Here is a 17,865-nt window from a genome sequence, read left to right on the forward strand (position 1 = left end):
CATTCTAACAAATTCCAGCATCAAGTAAAGCTGATGCTGTTAGTCCTAGGACCACACTGTGAGAAGCCCTGCTTGAAGACATTCTAGGAGAAAGGTAATATTTGACCATGAAGTGCGCTGGTAGTAAGTAAAGTACATGGGATTGTAAGAGTAGGGAACAATTATATATTGAGAATCTCTCTGGCAGGAATTGCAGCGAGAGAACACTTTCTTACGTGCACAGTTTGCACAGAAGACAGAAGCCTTGAGCAAAGAAAAGATGGAGCTTGAAAAGAAACTGTCTGCTTCAGAAGTGGAAGTCCAGCTCATCAGAGAGTCGCTCAGAGTGGCATTGCAGAAGCATTCCGAGGAGGGGAAGAAACAGGAAGAAAGGGTGAGCTGAGGACCTGATAACTATCTAATTCACAAAGGAGCTGGCAGTCAGCTCATTCTTCCAAAGCCTGGGCAGTTTCTGGCCCCTATTCCTGGGACCAAGTGAAGCCAATTGGGTGAGACCCTCCACTGATTTCTCATATAGAACCGTTCTGTTAGAAATGGAACCCCTCCTTTCTGCTTTGGCTCCACAAAACTACCACGATCAGGGAATACTGTATAGTCTCTCACTGTCCCAGGTTGTGATGTGCTGCCAGCTGGCCTGGGTAGAAAACTAGCCTGAGGAGTCATATAAGATGGCACTGGTATAAGATGTTAAAATACTTGTGTTTATTCAATCTGTTTTTTCTTCACTCTATCTAAAAAGTAGAGAAAAATTCCATGTGTACAGCTAGTTTGGGAGTTTATTTTTGCCGGTGCTCTTAGAATTGCCTTAGGAAAAGATTAGTCAATAGAGAAGCTAGTGTAAAATCCTTTGGTTTTGGCCGGGTGCGGTGGCTCATGCCTATAATCCTAGCACTTTGGGAAGCCAAGGCAGGCGGATCGTTTGAGCTCAGGAGTTCGAGACCAGCCTGAGCAAGAGTGAGACCCTGTCTCTACTAAAAATAGAAAGAAATTAGCTGGACAACTAAAAATATATACAAAAAATTAGCTGGGCATGGTGGCACATGCCTGTAGTCCCAGCTACTTGGGAGGCTGAGGCAGGAGGATTGCTTGAGCCCAGGAGTTTGAGGTTGCTGTGAGCTAGGCTGACACCACGGCACTCTAGCCAGGGTGACAGAGCGGGACTCTGCCTCAAAAAAAAAAAAAAAATCCTTTGGTTTTGTTGGTACCTCTCAATTCACAGCTTACTCTAAAGCATATGTTCTTAGGGGACCAGTTTGGTAGTTTAGTTCTGGACTACTTGTATCAAAACAAATGTGTTTAAAAATCACTTAGCTATCTTGTTAAAAATGCAGATCCAGATTCAGTAGTTCTGGGAAAGAGCCTAAGATCCTGCATTTCTAACAAGCTCGCAGGGGATGTTGGTGCGCTTGGTACAGGAAAGACTTAGAAAGCTTGTTAAAAAAGAAAATTTTAATACAAAATAGTATCTAAGTTAAATAATGAAATGTCAGTAGGTTTATAATAAAAATTTACTAGTTCTGTACCCTAGTCCAACCCCACAATGATATCTCTTCAACTCTTCTCTTTGTCCTGATACATACCTCTGTACAGTTGACCTTTAAACAACACGTGTTTGAACTGTGTAGGTCCACTTATACGGGAATTTGTTTCAACCAAACACATCAGGGGATGCAAAACCAAAGTATATGGAAGGCCAACTTTTTCATATACTCAGGTTCCGTGGGGCTGCCTGTGGGACTTGAGTATGCACAGATTTATTAATAGATGTATGCAGGCGATCCTGGAACCAATCCCCTGTATATACAGGGGGATGGCTATATTTTTGAATAGTATGTTTTTCTTGCGTTTCTTTGGTGAATTTTAGACATCTGTTTTTGTTTCATAGATACAATATCTCATCTTTGACAAAATTGATTATAGGTTTTTTGGATGTCTACATCTGCTTATAGCGTTTCTTATTTCTTTCAGATCCTTTTTTTCTGTTTTGGTGTCTTTCACGTTAGGGGCTTTTTCGTTGAATGAGTGGGCACTCATATTTAAGAAAGAAGCATTTAAAAGCTAGATGAAAGCCCTGGGTTCATGGTAGTTGCCTGTTGGACTTCACTATAGGATCAGACTTAGACTGCCCTTTTCACTCGGGAACTTGAAATCTAGATGTTGTTTCTCGCCCTCTAAAGAACAATCTTCAGCCTGCTTCCTGGTGCGGAGGCTGGGTGCAGGAATGCTTTTGGCCTTTGGATTCCTGGTGCTGGGAAGGAGATTGGGCTTAGAGTCCCACAGTTCTATACATAGATTTTTACTTATACTTGTTTTCAACCTAGTACTTCACCCTGTCTCTCTGCTCTGACTGGTATCCCTGAGTCAAGAATCTCATTTGATTTCTCCAGAGAATAAACTTCTAATCTCCTGTTGGAGAAGCCCAGAGTGAGGGTGGTATCTGCTAACTTGGATATAGACTTCCAGTGAATTCCCCTATTTGTCAGGTCTATGGCTGATACCTCCCTCTGTAGCTACCTGGTGCTTCAAGCTTAGAGGCTCTTAGGACTTGTGAGGGGCACATTGTCATCCGTGTTGTCTGTAACTCCCACTGTACCTCTGTTCCAAGTCACTTATCCCCTTATTCCCCTCTGTTTGTTTATTTTTATTTTATTTATTTATTTTTTTGAGACAGAGGCTCACCCTGTTGCCCAGGCTAGAGTGCTGTGGCATCGGCCTAGCTCACAGCAATCTCAAACTCCTGGGCTCAAATGATCCTCCCGCCTCGGCCTCCCAGAGTGCTAGGATTACAGGCGTGAGCTACTGCACCCGATGTTTACTTTCATCTTTTGTTTTTTTGGTTTTTTTGAGACAGAGTCTCACTGTGTTGCCCGAGCTAGAGTGCCGTGGCATCAGTCTAGCTCACAGCAACCTCAAACTCCTGGGTTCAAGCGATCCTTCTGCCTCAGCCTCCCCAATAGCTGGGACTACAGGAGCCTCTCAAATCACATTGAGCGCCACGATGCCTGGCTAATTTTTCTATTAGTAAAGAGGGGGTCTTGTTCTTTCTTAGGCTGGTCTCGAACTCCTGACTTCAAGTGATCCTCCCACCTCGGCCTCCCAGAGTGCTAGGATTACAGGTGTGAGCCACCATGCCCAGCCTGTTTTTTGTTTTGAGACAGAGACAGGATCTCATTCTCTCACCCAGGCTGCAATGCAGTGGCATCATCATAGCTCACTGCAGCTCTTGAGCCTCACTGGGCTCAAGTGATCCTCCCACCTCAGCCTCCTGAGTAGCTGGGACTACAGGCATGTGCCACCACACCTAGCTAATTTTTCTTATGTTTTGTAGAGATGAGGTCTCACTATGTTACCCAGGCTGATCTCAAACTCCTGGGCCCAAGTGGTCCTCCCACCTCTGTATCCCAGTGTGCTAGGATTATAGGCCTGAGCCATTGCACTCAACTCTTTGGCCCATCTTTTGAAAACATGTTGAAATCTTTTGTAAACCTTTTGTTTCCTCCCCTGTTGTCTTTTAGATTAGCGCTTTTATTTTCTTCCTGTCATTTTAAAGATGTTTTAGAAGGGAGAAGAGATATTAATAAATACCTGTGTTCAGTTTACCATTTTTTAAAATTCAAAGTTGTTTATCAGCATTTTTAGTAAGCTTCCCAGATGATTTTGATGCATATGAAAATGTGAGAATCACTGGTTCAGAGCTTTACAGGTACAGATTGGACCTGGGGGTAAAGCTTTTGGCTGATTTTCAGGGATCTTTCTTAGTATTGTCATATCTTTGCACTAAATTAGGCCTGTGCCTCTTCTTTGACATTAGTTGACCTGCATCACTCTCTCTGTTCTCTCTTGCTTCCTCCAGCTTCCTTGTTCATAAGCCAAAAAAAGCATAATAATAAAGAAATAGTCTTCATTCACCAAATCTTCATTGAGTACCTGCTCTATGCCAAGCATTGTGCTGTGTGTTAGGGATATGATAATTAGCAAAATGGACACAGCTCTTCCTCTCAAGTCTTATTAGCCCTACCAGATGATTGCTCGGTTTTTTATCAGTATAGTGTTTAGGGAAGAATGTATTACCTTTCTCACCAGAACAGACCAGACTGGTGATATGTCTTTCAAGAAGTTTTGTATATACTATTGCAATTCAATTCTGGTACAGACCACCTGGAGTTAGCATCAGACTCCAGAGGTTTAAGGGCACAGTCCCTGATAAGACTGTTTATTTCAGATGCCAACTGCAAATCTTGGGGTCCCCAGGCTACACACATTTATGACCAACTGTTTATAAATCTGTAGGTTTCCATGACCTCTTCAGGTTCAATAATTCCCTAGGATGAGTTACAGAACTCAGGAAAACGCTAAACTTATGATTGTAGTTTTATTATAAAGCAGTAGTCTCCAACCTTTTTGGCACCAGGGACCAGTTTCATGGAAGACAATTTTTCCACAGTTGGTGGGGGGTGAAGAGGGAATGGTTTCGGGATGATTCAAGTGCATTACATTTATCGTGCAGTCAAACCTCTCTGCTAATGATAATCTGTATTTGCAGCCGCTCCCCAGCGCTAGCATCACCACCTCAGCTCCACCTCAGATCATTGGGTATTAGATTCTCACAAGGGAGCACACAACCTAGATCCCTTACATGCACAGTTTACAGTAGGGTTCGTGCTCCTATGAGAATCTGATGCCTATGAGAGTCTCAGAATCTATGAGATCTGCCAGAAGGCGGAGCTTATGCAATGATGGAGCAATGGGGAGCACCTGTAAATACAGATGAAGCTTCACTTGCTTGCTGGCCAATCACCTCCTGCTGTGTGGCCTGGTTCCTAACAGGCCATGGACCAATACCAGTCCACGCCTAGGGCTTGGGGACCACAGTTATAAAGGGTACTATTCAGGACAGCCAAATGAAGAGAGACATTGGGTGAGGTCTCAGGTGATCCTGAAAGCAGAGCTTCCATGCCCTCTCCGTATGGAATCAGGGCATGTAAACACACCACATCTGTGTGTTCACCAACCAGGAACCTCCACTGAGCTTTGGTGTCTAGAATTTTTATTAGAGTTTCATTTATGTAGGTATGATTGAACTCAAGGTCCCTTCCGTTCCCCCTTGCCATAGTAGAACAGCCCCCATTCTCAGTCATCTTATTAGCATAAATTTATTTATTTATTTATTTATTTGAGACAGAGTCTCACTCTGTTGCCCAGGTTAGAGTGCTGTGGCGTCAGCCTAGCTCACAGCAACCTCAAACTCCTGGGCTCAAGAGATCCTCCTGCCTCAGCCTCCCGAGTAGCTGGGACTACAGGTATATGCCCCCATACCCGGCTAGTTTTTTTGCTATATATATTTTTAGTTGTCCAGATAATTTCTTTCTATTTTTTTAGTTGAGACGGGGGTCTCAGTCTTGCTCAGGCTGGTCTCGAACTCCTGAGCTCAAACAATCCACCCACCTCGGCCTCCCAGAGTGCTGGGATTACAGGTGTGAGCCACCACGCCCGGCCTTATTAGCATAAATTTATTCATGGTGGGCTCTGGCCTGCTCTTGTCCTGTTATTCAGGAAATCACAAGGGCTTAGAGGTTACCTCCCAGGAACCTGGGACAAAGTCCAAATAAATTCTTTATTATATAACAGAAGCACTATCAATTTTAAAACTGCCTGAGGAGCCCTTATTCTCTGCCTTTGACTGGAAAGTTGAAGTTTGTTATCTCTGCAGTTTCTGCGCTAATCCCAAATGGCAAAATTTGATCCTCTTCCTGCCCTCATTGTAGTAGAACAACATTCACAGCTCCACAGGCAGAAGCAGTGGTCACTTCAACAAAAGTTGATGTTCAAGGTCCTAGAGGAATGAATGGAGACAGAGTCTTAACATGTCTTTTCCTAGGTCAAGGGTCGTGATAAACATATCAATAATTTGAAAAAGAAATGTCAGAAGGAATCAGAACAGAACAGAGAGAAGCAGCAGCGTATTGAGACCTTGGAGCGCTACCTGGCTGACCTGCCCACACTGGAAGACCATCAGAAGCAGAGCCAACAGGTAGCAGCAATGTCTGGGCATACCTGGGGCAATCAGGGAGGGGCCAAGTAGGGGAACTTCTTCAGCATCTGCTGTATGCAGTTACCCTGTGGCTTCCTGAAAGGAAGGAGAATCCCAAAGCAGTCATGTCCAGATTCACATCTGTCAGATTTGCAGCTGGACTGCAAATTTTTTGAGGTAACCAAACCCTTCCTTGGCTTATTGACGGAAGCATGGGATCCTGTCTCTCAGCTTAAGGATTCTGAATTGAAGAGCACAGAGCTGCAGGAGAAATTGACTGAGCTGGAGAGTTTGCTGGAGGAGACACAGGCAATCTGCAGAGAGAAGGAGTTTCAACTGGAAACTCTGAGGCAGAGAGAAGCAGAATTCTCCTCCACTAAACACAGGTAAATACTCCTGTGGGATTGAGGAAAGGAGTGGAGGGGAGGGCTAGTTTCTGGTCCTGGCTGCCCAGCTCACTTATCTGTGTAACTGGGTGACTTGAGCAAATCATTTTACTTCTCTGAGCTTCCTTTTCTTTGGACTGTGAATAATAGGAAAACTGCTTATAGGCAGGGAATATGTCTTTGGGATGCAGTGGAGGCTTATCGTATCCTTTGGAAGGATCCAGCCCAGTGCCTAGCACATAGTAGTTCTTGAGTATGTATGTGTTAATGAATGAAAGCACTTTATAAACTGAGAAGTTAGGTATCTATATATAATTTTCAAAAGTGGATACTGGTGCTGAGGACTGAGGGTTATTGTATTTTGAACCTAATAAGCTAAAGGCTACCAGGAACATCTGTTTGTCCTCAGCCCTAGGGATTGCTCTCTATTGCCATAACAGGTTCTGAGAACAAAACAAGATGCTATAATGTATTCTCCTAGTGTCTTGGGAGCCTCTTCCATATTAATAGCAGTTTCTGAAAATAATGGCTATTCTTCAACAGCCTCTTGGACCAAATCCAATTTCTAATAGGGTAGATTGGATTTCTCATCCCATATTTAACCATAATGTTCCTATTGTTTATCATAGTAGAGGGCCATGCTGTAAGTGATTGTGGAGACCCATGGAAGGAGACCATTAGTTGGAGTCAGAAGTGGGGTTAGGGGACAAAGTTAGCTTTGCCCCAGACTATGTGTACCAAGAAAAAAGGAGCTCTTGTATTTTCCAGAATTTCTAGAATGTATATGTATGTGACTTTTATAATCTAAATACATATGATAAATGTTTATTTTTTAAATATCAAATCAAAATACAAGAGCCTTGGGCAGGTAGAGAATTGGTGTCACACTGTATAGATTCTGGCCCCAGGGAAGAAAACTAATATACACTGAGCGGCTTCTGTGTGGCACCCCTTACATTACAACAGCTACAGCTTGGAAGGGCTTAAGTGTCTTGTCCCAAACATAAAATAAATAGCAGAACTCCTCAAAGCCAGATCCTTCTGACTTCAAAGTTCTTAAAGAGGCTGCTGTCTTTCAGCCCGCAAGATAAACAGTCTGTGGAGAACAACAGTGGAGAAGGTCCAAAAGTGGAAATGGAGTCCTGGCAGAAGGAATGTGATTCCCTCCGAAAGGTGACTGAGGGTGTCCAGGCTGTATTGGGGGGTAGGCTTGGAGAAAAGAGAAGATTTGAAGGAACTGTGGGAAGGAACCATGAATTCCTGGCCTTGGCCTACCTAGGATTTGCTACCAAGAGCTTTTCTTTCTTTTCTGAGAAGTTGTCCGTGTATAATAAGTTTGCATTTAGATATTCATCCTTATAACAGGCAAACTTTATTCATCTAAAATATAGGCAAAAGTAAGGGGAGGGGCATATGGCTCTAAACATCCAGACTAGATGACCCAAAATGGTGCACTAAAATGTACGCTTCATTCATGGCTCAGGTCCATATAGAACCTCTTACATTGGGTAGAGTTCTAACCAGTGAGGTAGCCTGGTTTCTCAATTCAGCAGAGAAGAAGGAATCAGGGGCCTGATGATGAAACTGATCACAGGTTAGTAAAAAAAAAAAAAAAAACAAGAAATGATTCAGAGAAGCTGGGCGTGGCTTGTAGTTCCAGCTACTCGGGAGGCTGATGTGGGAGGATCTCAAGTTCGAGCCCAGCCGAGGCCAAAAATCGTGAGACCTTGTCTCCAAAAAAGAAAAAAGAAATGATTCAACAAACACCTGCAGTCTTAAAGGAAGTCAGACCTGTTCACGGTCTCTCTTTGGAAAGACAGTGTGACCAGAGTTATAATACCAACAACCATTACGGCCCTGGAAATGACAGTCTTCAATAAACTGGATTTTTAGTCATGTCCTTTCCCAAAGAACTATAATATGCCCTGGCTATATATAAAATGGATTCCACTGGCCTATAGTCATTATGGTGGGTGTCCCCTCTGCCCCAGTAGCAATCATGGGTCTACAATACATTCCTATACAAACCTTTGTGATTGGAGCACAGAAGTATGAAAGTAGTTTGCCAAGATTGGAAGTCTGGGTTATATTTCTGTAGATAGAGCTAACTAGTCTTCACCCTGGTCTCACTATTAATGGGCTATAGCCAGTGGGGCTAATAGCCAGACCACAGATCCTAGTGCAGCTCTTTGCCCTTTGACCTCACCATCAACCCTGTGCTTGCAGCCTTCCATGATAACTTTGCCTTTCAGATTGTGGAGAAGCAACAGCAAAAGATGGATCAGTTGCGCTCACAAGTACAGGTCAGTAGGAATCCTTGGGACATGGTGGGTAGGACTTAATGATGGAACCTCTAGAATTTAGCTAACGTTTAATTTTGTTCTCTGCCATGCAATTTGCTCGGTGTTAGGGATACAAGAAGAATGAGACCCGATCAATGCTTTTCAGCCTTTTTAGGAGGATACAAATATGTTACCAGTTTTGCACAGTACTATGAGAGCAATGCCCACATTACCCTGGGGGAGCACAGAAGTGTCAGTGGGAGGAGGGGAGGTCAAGGAAAGGTTTCGAGAGATCCTGAGTTTTGAAGGATAAGTTAGCCAGGCAAAGAAGAGGAGCTGGACAGGATGGTGTTGGAATTCCAAATAGGAACAGCATGATTAGGAACATGTAGGCATGAAGCAGCATGTTTGAACATGGAACTGCAAGCAGTTTGATGTTGCCGAAGTATTTGATTTATGGTGGTGAATAGAGACCTGGGCATTCTAGGCTATGGGAGGGCCTTGTACTATGTCAGTTAGCTTTTATTCTTTAGGTAGGTGATGGGCATCTGTTACAGCATTTAATTGGGATGTGATATGGTTGGTTTTGCAACTCAGGCTTGAGTGTGGAAGAAGATTGGCAGCTTGGAGAGAGGAAAGACCAAGGACTGTTGCAGAAATTCTAGTGAGAGATGATGAGAGAACCTGGCGTTAGCAGGGAGGAAATGTGAGAAGACAGATTTAAGTGACTTTAGGAGGTAAAATTGAGAGGAATCAGTGACTGACAGGATGTAGTAGGGGTTGAAGAATAGGGAAGAATCAAAGATGACTCATGGTTTCTATTTTGGGCCAGAGTGGGAGTGTCCCTTAATTGGGTTCTCAAAAAAATCTTGGGTAAAGCAAGTTCACCCAGGTGTTCTTTGTAAAAGTTTTCACACCAAAACACCTGACATGCACTTGCTCTGAGGAACAACTGAAGGCTGCAGTCCTGCCTTTGCCATTACATGGGTTGAGTTATGTCTTTTTAGTTCACCTCTTCAAGTCCTCTAGGAGACAGTGAAGCCTGGCAAGCATTTTATATACCCATTTAAAAATCCCAGGTTTTTCATAGAGTTTCTAATGGATTTCAAAGTAGGTTTCCTGGAACCCTAAGGTTCTACAAAGGTTGAAAAAGCCCAACATTTTAAATACTACATTTATCTATGATGAGACTACTTAGGCAAATTAAAATATCAGGTGAATTTGCTGGAATTAGTTGGATTCATCATGAGCACCCTGGGTATTTCATGATCATGAGGTGTTTGGGCAGTTATATATTTTTTTATTAATACAAAATGGGAAAATACAAAAAAATTTTTTACACTTTAGTTCAAGGCAGTTTCAAAATGGGAGAAAATTAATAACTAATAGAATGAGAGAAGCAGAAGCTAAAAAACAGAAATACCTCCCTCCCGCTGACCCTAACCACCCCTACACACGCGCACACATATACACACGACACATTCTAGATTAGGTGCCTGTGAGTGTGTTCTCCTACCCCTTTCCATGTCTGTCAAAAGCACTTGATACACAGTGTTGTCAAGGACACTTGACTGTTAACTCCTCAAAGACAGCGACTGTTTGGTGTTCTATTCAGTATCCTCAGTGCCTGTCATAGTAAATGCTCAATAAATATTGAATTAAACTGAATAACACATTCCCTGTCCTCAAGAAAGTTATGTTTAGAGGGAGAAATCATGTGCACAGCCAAGTAGAATATTAAGCAGATGTCCTCATGAGCCATGAGGGAGGTATGAGTGGCAGGGTAGGATTAGGATGAATTGGATCTGACATGTAGATTGAAGAAGGCTAAGATGGGCCTTGGGGATTTCCTGGAGGCAGAGCAAAAAAGCAGCTTGAGCAAAGGAGAAGAGGAGCAAGCAAAGGCATTGAAGCAGTCATTGAGCGTGGCTACAGTGGAGGCTGTATGGAGCGTGGAATGAGATAACGGCTAGAAAAGTAGGAGCCAGAATGTCGTGGAAGGCCCAGCCGAGAAGCTGGTGTCTATTTGTACACAGTCAGGGGCTGCAGGAGGGTTTAAGTGGGAAGTCAGAGATCAGGGCTGTTCTAAAATAATCTCTTAGCAGCAGTGTAGGGGTAAGGAGGGACTTCATTATATAGTCCAGGCCAGCATGATGCGGTCTAAACCAGACTTGTTACCCCTGATGTGTTTTCCCTCAACACCTTGCCATGGGATTCAGAGCCTAGAGCAAGAAGTGGCTCAAGAAGAAGGAACAAGCCAGGCCCTGAGAGAAGAGGCCCAGCGGAGGGATGCAGCCCTCCAGCAGCTGCGCACAGCCGTGAAGGAGGTGAGCAGCATCAGCTAGGCCTCTTGATACTGTCTCCACAAACCTGATTTCTTTGTATGCCCTCCCCATCCCTACCCGCATAAGAGCCCCAGTGCTGAGAGGCCCCTACTGAGCTTTTTGGACAGAAGAATGGGAAGGTGTATTGCCTCATCCTTTATATTAAAGGCTCTAAGCCTGTTTCAGAGGGTCCGTAATTACTCAGGAATGTTTTTTGGATGTGGAAAGTCATTCTCTCTCCCTTTGCCTGCAGTCACAGGTTTGTGGGGCTGGGGAGAGAGGATTGGTGGTCCTCATGCAGTAAACAGAGCTGTCAGCAGGGGGCAACCAAGTTCACTGGCCAAGTGCCTAAGAAGGAGTCTCCTAGACCTAGGATTATCACATGGCCCAGTGTGGGTGGAGAGCTGGGACTGGAGGAGGAACTCTATTCAGAGTTCTTTAAAACAGAATAAAAGTAGAGAGGGAAAAAGAGTGGATTAAGCTGTCAGGGAGAGAGAGAGGGACATACATGACTAGCTGGTCTCTATAGTGAAGCCTAACTCCACTGAGGTGAGGGTTTGAAAAGGCAGGACACATTCCTGCACTGGATCCTCCAGGCCCCGAGCTTTTTCAATTGCATAGCCAGTGGCCACTAGCTTTCATATTGTCCTTCTTGCCCCCTTCATTCCTCTGATACACTGTGATCAGGCTGGCTGGTGGCCACTTTTGTCAGGGTGGCAGGGAGAGATTGAAACCAGTGTCTCCTCAGATTTCACAGTTCTCATTAAGCCTTCTCTAATAGCCTGGCTAACAGAGTTGGCTGAGGGACTGGCTTCAGATAGAGTTCCTAGGAAAGGGAGCATCTTCTCTGGTTCCTGAACAGAAACCTGGAGGCTGATGACTCAGAACATGGTTGGGGAGTGGCTGCTTCTCCAGTGCTGGAACCCTGTAGGCCCCACCTACTCTCAGGAGGAACCAGGCCTGATATCGGTGGTGGGGAGAGCGCCAAGCCTGTTGGCAGGGGTCACGTGGGGAGGGGGAACCCACCTGTGACTCATCCCCTCCCCTCCACACATACACATCCACACCATGCACACTCATACACAGATACTCTTGCTCTCCCTGGGCCTGAGTTGACGTGCTAGCCCATCTTATCTGCTCAGCTTTCAGTGCAAAACCAGGACCTGATTGAGAAGAATCTGACGCTCCAGGAACACCTGCGCCAGGCCCAACCAGGGTCTCCATCTTCACCAGACATGGGCCAGCTGGCACTTGAGCTGCACCAGGAGTTGGCCAATTGCCTTCAAGATCTGCAGGCTGTCTGCAGCGTTGTGACCCAGAGGGCCCAGGGCCATGACCCCAATCTCTCCCTGCTCCTGGGTATTCACTGTGAGTCCTCAGGCCAGTCTGGGACCCAGGAAAGAGGAGTCAGCCTTCATTGTCTTCTCACTCCCATCCAGCTTTCCCATTCTTACGGTAGTGTGGACAGGGTATATAGGCTTGGTCACTGCCCTGTGGAAGTTTATGCGTTTCACAAAGTAGGTGTTCAGTAAACCTGTTTTGCAAACAGGCATCCTTGTGGGGTATCTTCATAGAGGACAAACTAAAAGTAGGCCTTCAGTAGCAAGTTACCAGCCCACTATCCACAGCTGCTTTTTTTAAAGTGTCTTGTCCAAAGACCGTGGGCTTCAGAGTACTGCCTGTCTGCATGAAATTATCTCCCCACTGACTAACATTCTCTTGAAATGCTCTTCTCCCCAGCGGCACAATATCCAGGGACTCAGCTAGATTTGCAGAAGCCAGATGTGATCAAGAGGAAATTAGAAGAGGTTCAACAGCTGCGTCGTGATATCGAGGACTTAAGGACCACCATGTCAGACAGATACGCCCAGGACATGGGAGAAAACTGTGTCACACAGTGAAGAATGCTGGGGGTGAGACATAGGCTGTATTCCCCTATGCAAGATCTGGGTTGCTGAGAGCCTAGTCCAGCAGGTTCCTGCCCTGACAATCTCTTGCCTCCTGTCTGCTGCTATTCCCAGAGAGAAGAGTTGGAGGGGAGGGAAGAGCCTGCATCTGGGGTCCAAGGGCTGATTAGGGAACTGTGCCTACCCTACCCCACACTGGCTTTGCCTTGTTGGATTACGTTTTGTCCTGTTATCTTAATTCACTCTTGAGGGCGAGTTACTAATTAACTTTTGCAGGTACAACTGGTAAGTCCTCATAAACTGTTCCTAGCTCTAGGCTGACATCAGAGACAAATAGGCTGCTCACCTTTCTACTCCATCCTCTGGGATGGATCCATGTTCATTCCCACTCCATACCGTGGTCCTGCTGACTAGAGAGCTCATTAGAGGGGCCTGGAAAGGCTGAGTACCAGTAACAATGGCTGTTTGAGAATTCTCAGGTCCCATGTGCCAGCCTTCCTGGGAACTGAGCTGGCTGGCTTTCTGGGTTTTCTCAGGCCTGATCCCACTTTTTCTGCCTCAGGACTCTTGTTCTCCCAGAAGCCAGGATAATCTGCTCATTAGCAACATACCCACTAGCATTGGGGGGTCTAGGGATTACAACCAGGGCTCCTTAATCTGCCTATCGTGCCATTTTATAGGAGACCCCACTCTCCAGCTGCCCTGGGGCCCTGGCCATGTGCTTAGCACAGCCCCATTTTCCGGTGTTCTCTGGCCTTCCAGGTAGCCCCCTTCCTGGGCTTTGAATGCAAACTTTTCTCTATGGTTCTGGGCTTGGGCAGAATTTTCCCCCAGAAGGCCACAGGGTAACTGTCAAGCTGCTTACCCCCTCACCCAGGGCTAGAGCCCGTGCCCAGCCTTCTGATCTGTGCCTCTCTTATGCTGGGGCGGTGTGGGAGAGGGGTGTCCTTTCCCTTTCCCGCTCTGGCCTCCTTGAAAGTTTAGAGTACCCAGTATAAGTTAGCTTTAGGTACAGCTTTCAGTGTTTTCTGGGTTTGTTTTTTGTTTGTTTATTTCTCTGGGGCCTTTAGACCCTCTGCTTTCTGATTTTTCTTGACTCCTGGTTTTGGGAGCATCTCACAATTGTTTGTATCTGGTTGTTGGGCCAGCCTAAAGCCTCCTCTAGATCTGGAGCCAGGCCAAGCAGGGGCCATGTGTGGGAGGGAGAGCACTCAGCAGTTCAGGAGCCCAGAGCCAGCCACTGCAAGATTCTTGGTGAGCTTTGGTCTGTTGGCAGGCAGCATCCTGGACCTCACGCCTGAGCCTGAATGAGGCTCCTTCTTCTTAAGTGTTTTTACAAGTTTGTGTTTTATTTATGGAGTGACTTATCCCTTCCATTCAGAGCAGTCCCACCCGGCCATCCCTTCAGCCTCTGGGCTCCTGCTTCCTAAAAGCAGAGCCGCCCGGCTGGTCTCCACCCTGTGTTGGGAGCCCAGCCACCATGCTCACGGGTATTTTTCCTCATAAAGTTTATAAACGGTTATTTATATGAATCTTTGTTATGTCAACTTGTTTGTATTGCCTATTTTCATTATAAAATAAAATATCTTGACAAACTCCTTAGTTTTCCTTGGCCTTCCATCAGCACCACCCTCCCCTACCCCTCACTTTGGCTTATGGGAGCCAAAAGTGGGGTATTTAGCAAGTTCCCTAGCGTGAGCAAGGAGGGGACCTTTGGCAGGTCCAGCCTCATGTCCAGATCTCTATCACTTCTGCTCCTCTGTTGTTCTGTGGGGGCAAATAAGATCTCCTCCCACACCACTTTCTGTTGGGCAAAGCTGCCCTGAGTCATAGAGCAAATGTGTCACTGAAAGGAGTTTCAGCAGTCCTCTCAGGAAGTCAGCTGCCTCTGGGTTGCTGTGAGGAAGTGGCTTCCCCAGAGCAAAGCAGGGCACTGTTTGCCTCAGAGAGCCCTAGACTTGGGGGGCCTTTTTTTTTTGAGACAGGGTATCTATCGCCAAGGCTGAAGTGCGGTAGTGCGATTGTAGCTCACTGTAACCTTGAATTTGGGTGCTCCTGGGATCCTCCAGCCTCAGCCTTGCAAATAGCTAGGACTACAGACACATACCACCATGCCTGGCTAATTTAAAATTTTTTTTTTGTAGAAACGAGGTCTTAACTATGTTGCCTAGGCTGGCCTCTTCCCACTGAGGTGCTGGGATTACAGGTGGGAGCCACTGTGCCCGGCCTGGGGGGACTTCTGAGAAGCATTGTGTCCAACCCCAGACAGCTAAGTCTCCAAAGTTGGGCTGGTTGCCAGAGTCTGTGCCCTCTGAAGCCCTGAATTCTTGCTGACAGTAATAGCACTTTTGGAATGCCATTTGCAGCATGGAGTTGGGGTTGAGCTGGGATCACCCCAAAACCAGAGGTGGATCTTTATCAAGGGCCAGCTCAAGCCCAGGCTTTCAAGAATCGTGACACCAGCCTCTCCCTCCACAACTTTCAGAGCTATCGGCCTCTCACCTTGCCATCTGTCTAGGGTGTGGCCTCTGCCTCCTGCCATCGCTCTTCCTTGTCTAAACCTGCCTGAGTGGAGAGGAACTTGAGGGAAAATCTTAAGCACGGGCTGCTCCTGCTTTGCTGTGGTTCCTATCCCTCGGGGTCAGTGGTGTGTATGGGGTCGGGGGTGTCACTTGGAGCAAGGTTTCCTAGTTTGGGGGAACTTTGGGTTTGAAAACAGCCCAAACCTTCCAAAGCCCAAGGGTGGGGAGCTGATGCACCAAACCTGGGTGAGGCCGGGCAGGAGGCCTTTGCCAGACCCTCGCCCCTGCCCTCCCGGGCCTTTCTGCCACCTAGCTCCTCCCCAGAGTCACACTGTGGGCCCCACACAAGGAAGAGCCGAAGGGGCGGGCGGTGCAGCTGCACAAGGGGCGGCCCCGCGTGGGACGGGTCCCCTGTACGCCGGGCCACAAAGGGGGGATGGGAGGGGGCCTCTGGCGCGCGGGGCGGTGTCGCGCAGGCCCCGCCCTGCCTGCCCGCACCGCCCATTGGTCCCGACTGCAGTGACTCGCGGGCGGAGCAGGAAGGAAACCGCTCCCGAGCGCGGCGGCGGCGTCGTCTCCCGGCAGTGCAGCTGCCGCTCCCGCCGCCCCTCCGCCCGTCGGCACGTCCGTCTGCCCGCAGCATGAGCGGCCTGCGCGTCTACAGCACGTCGGTCACCGGCTCCCGTGAAGTAAGTGAGCGCCCAGGCTGGCGCCGGGGGAGAGCGCGGGCCGTGTCCCGGAGCTCGGGACCCGCTCCCAGCACGGGGGCGGGACGGGGGGGGCCGTGAGGTGCTGGCCACGGCTTCCCGGGTCGGGGCTCGGCGGCCCATCCTGAGCGCCTTCACCGGGCATCCTGGGTCCTCAGCAGCCGCGGCATGAGCTGCCTGCGCCCATCCCCCATCACTCGGGCACCCATTCCCTGCACCCCCACTACCAGGCTGCCCCTGACCATGAACTCATGCTGCTCTTTCTCTCCTCCCCTGTGTGTCTGGGGGTGGGGGACGCTTACCAGCCTCCACCCAGGCCTGCCCTGCCTTCCCCTCGTTGAGCTTGATCCCACTTCCCTTCGTTCTGACCCCTCCCCGTGGCTGGTGGTCCCTCTCCTCATCCTGCACCACCTCAAGCCTGACTCACTCTCCAACTCCTAGTGGCCAGAACCCTCCCCTAGTGTGTGTGTGTAGGAGGAAGGGGACAAAAGCTCCTGGTCACAGCCTCTTTCACCCTGCCCAGGGTTCCCCCCATAAATCCTCCAGCTGGTCCACTAACCCCTGCCCCGCTCTGCCCCCAGATCAAGTCCCAGCAGAGCGAGGTGACCCGCATCCTGGATGGGAAGCGCATTCAATACCAACTGGTGGACATCTCCCAGGACAACGCCCTGCGGGACGAGATGCGAGCCTTGGCAGGCAACCCCAAGGCCACCCCACCCCAGATTGTCAACGGGGACCAGTACTGTGGGGTATGGACTGGGGGCTTGGAGGTGGGGGTTGTTGTAGGACTCTGGCCAGGGTCAGACCTGTGACAAAGCACTTGGGCCACCTGCACCTGCACCTGCACTGACTGCCCCTTCCCTCCCCTCCCCTCCCCCAGGACTATGAGCTCTTCGTGGAGGCTGTGGAACAAAACACGCTGCAGGAGTTCCTGAAGCTGGCCTGAGTCAGGCTGGCCCACGGTTTCCCCGCTGGACTCCCGTCACCACATTTTCCCCACAGTCCTCACTTGGCCATGAAAGACCTTGTGACCAACTCCCTGTCATTCCTAACTTTCTGACCTTGGAGTGCCTCCCCCACAACCCAGGCCCCTTCTCCCCCGTCCCTAACTGTAGCCCCTTCTCCTCCATTCAGAGGCAACATTCCTTACCCACTAGTCTCAGAAATTGTCTTAAACAACAGCCCCAAATGCTGGCTGTTCCCAGTCAGGCCTTGGGACTGCCACCCTGCCTGGCACTGGCTGATGGGCATCTCTGTTGGTTCCATTAGCCAGAGCTCTGCCAAAGGCCCCGCATCCCTGCCCCCAGGAGCACCCTAGAGACAATTAAATGCCCATTCCATTGGCACTGTGTCTGTCTGGTTGTGGCCTGGGCTTCCTGGGTCCCTGCTCTGGGTAAGGTTGCTGGTTGTGATTGTGCTGCTGAGCTCTGTGGGCAGGTCAGTTGAGCTGTCCTCATGGGACTGTCACCTCTGTATGAGTGCAAGTGTTTGGATATATGTCTGGCATGCACATACTTGTGTGGACCAGTGGTTTCTGGAGACAGTCTGGGTGGACCACTCTCCGGTTCACATGCATGTGACACTGTCCCTATCACTCTTGTGCCTTGGTGTGTACTACACATTTGCATGCCTGCCAGTGAGTGTGGCCGTCCTTGTGCCTGCCTGCCTGTGCTGGAGCAGATTGGCTAAGTGTGGGTGTGTCGTGG

The 17,865-nt window shown here is 48.0% G+C and overlaps 2 protein-coding genes across 2 annotated transcripts in view; both read left to right on the forward strand.

The window, feature by feature from the left end:
- CEP85 (centrosomal protein 85) overlaps positions 1 to 14,473 on the forward strand; it is a 28,475-nt gene extending 14,002 nt beyond the window's left edge. Inside the window, exons 6-13 of the mRNA XM_069477496.1 lie at positions 188 to 373; positions 5,879 to 6,031; positions 6,263 to 6,417; positions 7,497 to 7,590; positions 8,670 to 8,720; positions 10,919 to 11,026; positions 12,166 to 12,391; positions 12,764 to 14,473. Of these exons, the coding sequence (XP_069333597.1) occupies positions 188 to 373; positions 5,879 to 6,031; positions 6,263 to 6,417; positions 7,497 to 7,590; positions 8,670 to 8,720; positions 10,919 to 11,026; positions 12,166 to 12,391; positions 12,764 to 12,924 (1,134 nt within the window). The 3' untranslated portion in view covers positions 12,925 to 14,473. The remainder of the gene's footprint in view (positions 1 to 187; positions 374 to 5,878; positions 6,032 to 6,262; positions 6,418 to 7,496; positions 7,591 to 8,669; positions 8,721 to 10,918; positions 11,027 to 12,165; positions 12,392 to 12,763) is intronic.
- A 1,528-nt stretch (positions 14,474 to 16,001) lies between these two features.
- On the forward strand, positions 16,002 to 17,502 carry SH3BGRL3 (SH3 domain binding glutamate rich protein like 3). The gene is made up of 3 exons (XM_069477497.1): positions 16,002 to 16,141; positions 16,741 to 16,908; positions 17,040 to 17,502. The coding sequence occupies exons 1-3, from the start codon at positions 16,094 to 16,096 to the stop codon at positions 17,103 to 17,105; spliced, it is 282 nt and encodes a 93-aa protein (XP_069333598.1). The 5' UTR covers positions 16,002 to 16,093; the 3' UTR covers positions 17,106 to 17,502.
- The last annotated feature ends 363 nt before the right edge of the window (positions 17,503 to 17,865 follow it).

This window comes from Eulemur rufifrons, chromosome 8 (assembly GCF_041146395.1).
Source record: "Eulemur rufifrons isolate Redbay chromosome 8, OSU_ERuf_1, whole genome shotgun sequence".
Lineage (NCBI taxonomy): Eukaryota > Metazoa > Chordata > Mammalia > Primates > Lemuridae > Eulemur > Eulemur rufifrons.

Bases quoted from the DNA above. Each gene is read 5' to 3' on its own strand.
- SH3BGRL3 (XM_069477497.1), top strand. From the start codon at position 16,094: ATGAGCGGCCTGCGCGTCTACAGCACGTCGGTCACCGGCTCCCGTGAA. The intron at 16,142-16,740 runs GTAAGTGAGCGC...CTCTGCCCCCAG, and splicing joins CGGTCACCGGCTCCCGTGAA to ATCAAGTCCCAGCAGAGCGA. The intron at 16,909-17,039 runs GTATGGACTGGG...CCCCTCCCCCAG, and splicing joins ACGGGGACCAGTACTGTGGG to GACTATGAGCTCTTCGTGGA.